The sequence below is a fragment of the Sinocyclocheilus rhinocerous genome, unplaced genomic scaffold (genome assembly GCF_001515625.1).
Source record: "Sinocyclocheilus rhinocerous isolate Xijiao unplaced genomic scaffold, SAMN03320098_v1.1 scaffold552, whole genome shotgun sequence".
NCBI lineage: Eukaryota > Metazoa > Chordata > Actinopteri > Cypriniformes > Cyprinidae > Sinocyclocheilus > Sinocyclocheilus rhinocerous.
The window spans coordinates 1,401,792-1,410,082 of NW_015625574.1; the positions used below are offsets into that span (position 1 = coordinate 1,401,792).

At 37.6% G+C, this 8,291-nt stretch overlaps 1 protein-coding gene across 1 annotated transcript in view; it reads left to right on the forward strand.

The window, feature by feature from the left end:
• Window positions 1-8,291, forward strand: part of wdr11 (WD repeat domain 11) — a 153,299-nt gene that overhangs the window by 48,161 nt on the left and 96,847 nt on the right. The window contains exons 5-8 of the mRNA XM_016567154.1: window positions 2,051-2,153; window positions 2,496-2,700; window positions 3,243-3,343; window positions 4,533-4,712. Of these exons, the coding sequence (XP_016422640.1) occupies window positions 2,051-2,153; window positions 2,496-2,700; window positions 3,243-3,343; window positions 4,533-4,712 (589 nt within the window). The remainder of the gene's footprint in view (window positions 1-2,050; window positions 2,154-2,495; window positions 2,701-3,242; window positions 3,344-4,532; window positions 4,713-8,291) is intronic.

Here is an 8,291-nt window from a genome sequence, read left to right on the forward strand (position 1 = left end):
CACACGCACTGTCGAGTCAAGTGCCAGTGGATTAGAGACCTGCTCCCGTGAGACCCGACGCAACAGAGTACGGCGCGGGACAAGATGGGCGAGTAGACACTCGTGTGTGTGTGGGATGCGGGAGAATAAAATGATTCACGGGACTCGCCGCAAAATAGAAATATCTAAACATAAAATATCTAAAACAAATAAATTGTTATTCATCTATTGCACAAAATCAACATGAACTAATATAAGTATAAACGATTAACAGGTGCAAGCTTTAATAACTATTTATCGGGAGCGTGTATGCTGGGATTTCATAAATTTCATGGAGAAAAAAGTAACGTAACTAGTAATGTAACTAATTACTAATTACTTTTGAAATAAAGTAATCAGAACAGTAACATGATTACTTTTAAAAGGAGTAATCAGTAATCAGTAATTTGATTACATTTTCAGAGTAACTTGCCCAACACTGTTCTCCATACATGCCATATATGATGCTTAGAATTGAAGGTTCACCAGACTTGAGAATCTTGTTTCTCGCTGTCTGGGACTCCTTTAGTTGTTGTTGTTTTTTTTCTTTTCTTTTGCAAATTCCAAGTGTGTTTTCATGTTTTCACTGAGGAGAGGATTGAGTTTGGCTGCAATGCTTTTAAGCCATGATCGGTGGAGTGCTGCAGTGATGTTTGTCCTTCTGTAAGTTTCTCCTATCTCCATATATGATCATGGAGCTCAACTAGTGTGAGCATCAGGTGCTTTGTCACCACGCTAACCTTATCTTATTGATAGGTATTTGCCTTTCCAAATCATACTCATTCAGTTGAATTTGCCACAGGTTAACGTCACTCGGAGTGTAGAAACATCTATAAGCAATATTGGAATTGTCCTGAGTTAAATTTCTTACTTATGGAATGTAATTATTTCAGTGAACAAAAATCAGTTTTTTTCTTTGTCAATATGGTGTGTGGACTGTGGACTGATGATATATATCAGGGCTCGCAAAATCGCCAGCCCGACGTCCCGGGGCTATTGTATTTTCCAGTCGGGCTACCAAAATGTATCACTGCCCTGCCCGACGGGCTATCTTGAATAGTGATATAAAAATCCATTCCTTGATTCGTGTTGTTCACTCGCTTGTGGGTGAAACGGATCATAGTTTATCATTTACACGTGTTTCTAAGTCTTACCAATTTAAACATTCAAGCGTTTTAAACCATTCATGCGCATGAAGAATTCAGTTCGGTGCTCGCGCGCACATACAGAGCGGCGTTTCAGGCTTCTTCTGTGTCATCACGTTCTATTAGTTCTACAGCTTCAGTTTCGGATCTTTCACGCTTAGTAACACATACAGCTGTTCCCTCACCACAGTGCAACAGTGAAAAGGGACCCCTTTCAAACAGTCTCGCGTTTCGAACGTTGTTTAAGCGATATTTTTATTGCGGTATTTTAAGAATTCATTTCATAACAAAAATAAACACCGGTATTCGGTATGAACCGGTATACCGCCCAGCACTATGATAATGTAATATAATCCGAACCATGAGATTTGTGATCCGTTGCACCCCTACTCTCTTGACTTGTTATTTGAAGAAAAAATACAATATCTTTTATTCGAGCTAGTTAAATTCATTAGAAGAATGCCTGCCCGATCTTCCCTCTGCCCTGTATCTTGTCTCTCATTGGCTGTAGGTCATCGCCGATGTAGTTTTCAGTCAGAAATCATTGTACACAGCGTGATTGTGAATCGCCGACAGCTCCAGATATTTAGCATGCCAAATATTTTGCGGGCGTCGGCGACGTGTCGGTGATTTCCTCAGATCGCGTCTTTGATAATTCACACTGCGTGATTGTCACTCGCGTGAACGAGCACCGATTTGCCTCCGATTTCGGGCATTTGTCGGTGATTTCACAAAACCTGTTGGCGAGTGAAAAATCGGGCTAAAATCGTGCAGTGTGAACTCGGCATTAGGTGCCACTGAGACGTTTTTGGAAGACTGTACATTTTAGGAATTTATATGATTTATATGAAACATTGAAGACTAATGCTTTTTTGTCTTGTTTGCAGGTGATTCCTTGTGCCCAGAGAGATGCTCTTTACTGCCTCCACGAGAACGGTTGCATCACCCTGCGTGTGTGCCGTTCCACAACACCTTCTCCTAATGAAACAGGCAAGACAGGTTTTGTTCCCTTACATCTATCCTTCCATCTGGGGGTAGGGCATATAAGTAATTTTTTTCACCACAATAAAGGTGTACATATTACAGTATAGTTGTTTTTACTGAAAATGTAAAGACCGGAATGATATGGGTAATCCTATGAATTAAATATTTTATTAATGACAGGTAATTCATCTGTGACTCCATGTCTTGAATTGTATGTTTATGCAACTAAGCTATGGTTCATGTTGCACCAGCAACACCCCTGAATAAGTTCTTCCCCTGTTTTTACTTGACTTGTGATGAGAAATGTGGTAATTTATCTTAAATATGTTATGTGTTCTGTTGTTCCAGTGATTGATCCAGAGCAGAATGTGCAAGAGTTGGTATACGATCTCCGCTCCCAGTGTGACGCCATCCGTGTGACTAAGACAGTGCGGCCCTACCGAGTGGTGATCTGTCCTGTCAACGAGAACAGTGCCGCCCTCATAGTCAGTGATGGAAGGGTAATGCTGTGGGAGCTCAAAGCTCATGCCAGTAAATCATCTTCAGGCCTGAGGTACAGTTCTTTAAACATAAAAAACTGATTTATATTGTAAGACATTACAGACTAGTAGCAGACTTGAAAATAGTATTATAATAAAGGCTTTGCTTACTTTGCTTGAATATACCTTCTTGGAGCGTCAATTCTATGCCGTTTTAAATACCACATAGTTTTTATACTAATTTAATCAATCTGCCATATCTATCATGTTACTTTCTGACTCAACCAATGGTGTTAATTTTCAGAACTGTTATTGAAAATATATTTTCACGTCAAAAAAAACAAAACGGTTTTTATTTTATTTTTTTTATTGTACAGTGTATATGCTTGCTTTAATAAAAATGTACATAATTTTAGTAATGATAATAATACAGTTTAAAAAAAAATCATAGAAGTATTGCACAAATGAAAATTTGGTTGAGAAATTTGCTTAATTCTGAAGATAATGCCACAAAGCAAAACATCTTTATGGTTCCTAAAAATAAAATGAATAAAATAAAATAATGTATTTGTTTGTTTGTGAGATTTACCTACAGTACATCTTTTTTTCCCCTCAGTTCTGGCTTGCCACCTTTGTATTCTCCCGTGAATTTCTGTGGAACACCTTTACTTCAGAATCAAAAATGCATCCCAGATCTTTCTCTGAATACAATGATAGGTAAGATAGCCATCCTTCCACATACACACACATTCCTTTTAGCTTCTAGATATACCACATAAGAGTCTCAAGCTTCATTCTCCTGCCTTTGGCTTGAGGAGATATTTTCAGACGGAAGAACCTGAGGTCAGGTCTGTCTGTCTTTTTCAGCAAGAGGCTTTTATCTGTACATCTTATTTATCCTTTTAGAAACAAGCCTTGATAACATTCTTAGTCTGTGGTATGGCTTATCTCCTGTTACGTCTTTAATCCTAGGCATTGAACAGCTTTTAAGAGTGCTTTTTCTTCTGTTCTGTGCTTGAGCAATGCTATTGGTGGGCTTTTATGGTTTAGAAGAAGTTTTAAACCTGTGTGACTTTATTTTTTTCCATGGAACATAGAGTATTTTAAAGAATGCAGTTCAGCAGGGCCGTGCATGAACGAATAATTTTAGTGAACGAACTGAAAATGAACGAATTTCTTGAAAGAATCAAAATTTCCATCACTAGAAGGCATCCTGGTAGTGTGCTACATTAAAGGTGTCTGAACGTGAGGGATAGTCCCTGATGAGATCGTCAGGTGAAAGGTCATCATCATGTGGATAATTTTATTTACGACTAAATTATTATTCATTAATTTTACTAATAGTTAGATTGGGCAGGCCTTCACAAAATGGCGTTTAATTACAAAAGAAATAAATTGCCTTGACAAAAGGGCTCTTTGGGCATCAAGGGGAAAAGGGGCAGGTGCTCAAGCACCCATCGCACCCCCCTCTGCACGTGCCTGCAGTTCAGTAAATGAGGACTGATGCTTTCAAAAAAAAAAAAACATGCTGTAAGCTGAAAGCTGTGGACTTATAGTTTATTATGAATTCATTTATGATAAAATTTGCTTATCTTCACAATAATTGATGACAATGTTTTAATGTCATTTCATTTTTGTTACTGTCAAAAAACTGAGTACAATTGAGGGACTATATAAATATGTAATTAATGTCCACTTGTGGATCACCCAGGTAACAACACACAATGGGTATGTTTACACTTGGTCACTTCATGCATGAGCAATGAGCAAAGCAAACCTGGTCTTTCATGATTGATGATTTAATTGTCACCTTTTCTCATTTGGCTTTAAAGCAGCCATAAAGAGCTGCTCTGTTGTTTCAGTTGATATGGTGTTAGATCAATTATGTGATCTGTCCCTGTTCCAGGTCACAGTCTGATTTCTGGAGTGGACTCCCCACGACCCCTGGCAGGTCAACAAGAAGTACATCTGAAGTTCCTGTTGACAGGTCTGCTGTCTGGCCTGCCTTTGCCCCCATTCTCCCTCCGGATGTGCCCTCCGCTTACCACAAAGAACATCAACCATTACCAGCCCTTATTGGCTGTGGGTGAGTACTTCACATGCAAAGACCAGATACATTTTTCTTCTCCATTCTTCAGATGACATTTAAACATGCCCCAGCTCAGCACATCAAAGTGTTGGTGTACAGTTTCAGCCCTTATGAAACACAACATATGTGACCTGTGCTGGCAAAATGAGTCACAATGAGCAAATTTTCCAAAAATTTATTTTATTTTCATTAAAAGATTTTCAAAATGATGTATGATTTATTGTAATCGGACAAAAAATGACAATGAATTCAGCAAAGTCAGTTCTGAGAAAAATCGAGTTAAAGTTTTCAAGGTTCCAAAGCAAAATCACCTTGCAACAGTGCATTGTTTCCTCCACTTCTTTTCATAATATTAATTACTATATTAATAACAATATACCATATTGTATATTATGTTGTATATTGTATATATTGTATACCATATAATATAATATCACAATATAGCCATTTTTTATTTTATCTTTATTATTAAAAATAAAAACAGATGCAAAAAACAACAACAATAGAACAAATGTAAGAAAGAAACAAGCCTTGATGCTGGCATGGCACTAAAAAGTGAATAAATGAAGAAAGAAACAAACAAACAAACAGTGCATTACTATTTTCATTGTACATCTAAACAAAAGCATTCAAAGAAAAAAAAATCAAATGTAAAAATCACTTCAGTGTGTTCATTACAAATAAACTGATTATTAAAACTACAAAAGCAGTTCAATCGAGAGCAGCGATCTTTTCTTTTATTGTTAGATTAACATTAATGAGACAGACGGGCTATATATTAAGACCTGTACTGCACGGATCTAATATAATGTTACACATCAGATGTTTTCCCCAACAGTTCCCCAAACGTTCACTTAAAGGGTTAGTTCACCCAAAAATGAAAATTCTGTCATTAATTACTCACCCTCGTGTTGTTCCAAACCCGTAAGACCTTCGTTCATCTTCGGAACACAATTTAAGATATTTTTGATGAAATCTGAGGTCTCTCTGACCCTCCCATAGACAGCAAGGTAAGTACCACGTTCAAAGTCCAGAAAAGTATCAGGATGATCGACAAAGTAGTCCGTGTGACATCAGTGGTTCAACTGTAAAGTTACGAAGCTACGAGAATACTTCTTTGCGCAAAGAAAACAAAAATAATGACTTTATTCCGCATTTTCGTCTCTACTGCGTCACTTTGGACGTGCGTTCACGACAGTATCATGACGCGAGCGTGTGGCGGCGCTGACCCAGATCCCACACGGACTACTTTGTCGATCATCTTGGTACTTTTCTAGACCTTGAACCGTGGTAGTTACCTTGCTGTCTATGGGGGAGGGTCAGAGAGCCCTCATATTTCATCAAAAATATCTTAAATTGTGTTCCAAAGATGAACGAAGGTCTTACGGGTTTCGAACAACACGAGGGTGAGTAATTAATGACAGAATTTTCATTTTTGGGTGAACTAACCCTTTAAGACATAACAGATTATGTTTGCATGAATAGCCTACTTAAATACTGTAATTCTGTGTATACAGTATGTGTGTATACTTATTGGGATCGAGTGCTGGCGTAAGCAACTTTGTGCACGATTCAGTCAGCGGCAGCGCGAGAAGCGAGTGGAGAAAAGGTACTCCTCTCAGAAAACATAGAAATAAAGATAATTTTAGATGTTTAATTACTATGTGGAGCATTGGGATCACTAGACGAGGGCTGAATGAAATATTTTTTTGTGTAAACCTGAAATTTTACCAAAAAATGTTTCTCTTTTTTTTTGCCTGTAGCTCAAAATTAGCCTGTGTGCAATCCAACTCATTTTGCCAGCATGGGTCACATATAAAGACATTTTAAAATCCTGAAAAGTGGCTTCCTGGCTTTGTCTTGGGTGCTGTTTGCTTGTGCCATGAGTGTCCAGCCCAGAATAAGTTTAGTTTGGCTTGAATGCTTTTTGTCTGGAACTGGCTAGGAGTTGGGTGGAAGTTAGTCATTAAGTAAATGTTGGTTATTAATTATTGGTTATTTTTAATATCACATTTTCCCTTCTTTCCCCTCTTTCTCTGCCCGCATACACACACCAAACTTCAGTCTTCAGTCTACCACAGAATAAATTTTTTAAGCCAATCATCCAATAGCCCTGACATCATTGAATCGTTTTTAGTCATTGAATAATAATAATTGAATTAATATTTTTTTTTTAGTTTTATGACAGTCATTCTCAATACAGATGAATGGATAGTGCCAAACAGTTCATCAAGCTTGTTGCAAAATTGGCGGTGAGTTGTGAAAAATGTCTCTTCAAAAAAATATTTTTCACAGTATAGTTAAATTATAGCTCGCTGAATATAGCTCACTTAATCAATATATCATGCAAACATATTTAAGATGGATAGTCAACAAAGTGATTAGCTGTTTCCACACAAAATCGGCGTATGCAGTGAACTTTGTGGCATTTCTTTACATCTTTTCTCACTGGTTGGTTCCTGCTGCATCCCCCCACCATGCTGAGGTCTAGCTCAAGTGTAAGGATTGCAGATTTTTGAAGTTTAGTTTGACTGAAATTTAGGTTTTGTTTAAAGATGGCAAATTTAGACATTCACGTAAAGTGAGAATTAGATTTAGAGCGTGTTTACACTTGGCCACTCAAAGCGTGCACATACAGAGCGGCGTTTCAGACAGAGCATGAACACAGAATTGATTCCTCTTTCGCTTGAACGGACACAAAATACAATATCTTTTATTCGGGGCTAGTTAAATTAATTTTGGGGCTACCAAAATCTGAAGAATGCCTGCCCGAAGGGCTACCAGGGATTTTGAAATTTTGCGAGCCCTGACACGCTTCAGTTGTGCGCGCTCAGAAAAAGCACATGTCAGAACAGCACGTGAATTAAATGTTTTACTGGCAAGGCTTTAAAGCAGATGCAAATAATGCACTTTTGGGATTGTGAATAAGTGCAGTGTCCTGTGAGTGTAACTCTACTGCGGAGTTAACATTTGATCTGAATAGGGATTCTTTTTGATTCCCAGTTTCGATTCCAATGTGATTAAATAATGATATCAAACATTTATCCTGTGTCTCTTTTTTGCAAACCATTTATTGGAGCTGAATACCATGAACAAAAATCAACAGGCTACATAAAAACTGGACTCTTTAAGAGCTGTTTGTGTGCAAAATAGAAAAGCATGATTCTGGATAAATTGATTTTTTTTTTTTCCCAGTGGAAGTTGTGGTTCTCTCCTGATTCTGAAGAAAAAACATTAGACAACTAAACAAATCGCATGTAGCCTAATTTATGAATTAATGATTAAATGACTCACTCAAGATGTACTTGTTTCATTTCCTGTATTTTAATCACTGCCATACACATCGTACACACCGTTTATATCTGAACTATAAACTTTTATCCCAGTACTTCTGTGATCTGAATGTTTGTAACACATAAATAATGATACTGTGTGGCTAAAAAGACTGTGAAGCTGTTTCATTCATGACAGATGACAGCTGCTCTCTTTAGGTCAATGGCAGCGCGAACGCAGATTTCATTTGAACAGAAATGTTCAAATCACACTGATGTGATCGTACTCTGCACGGACGAACCA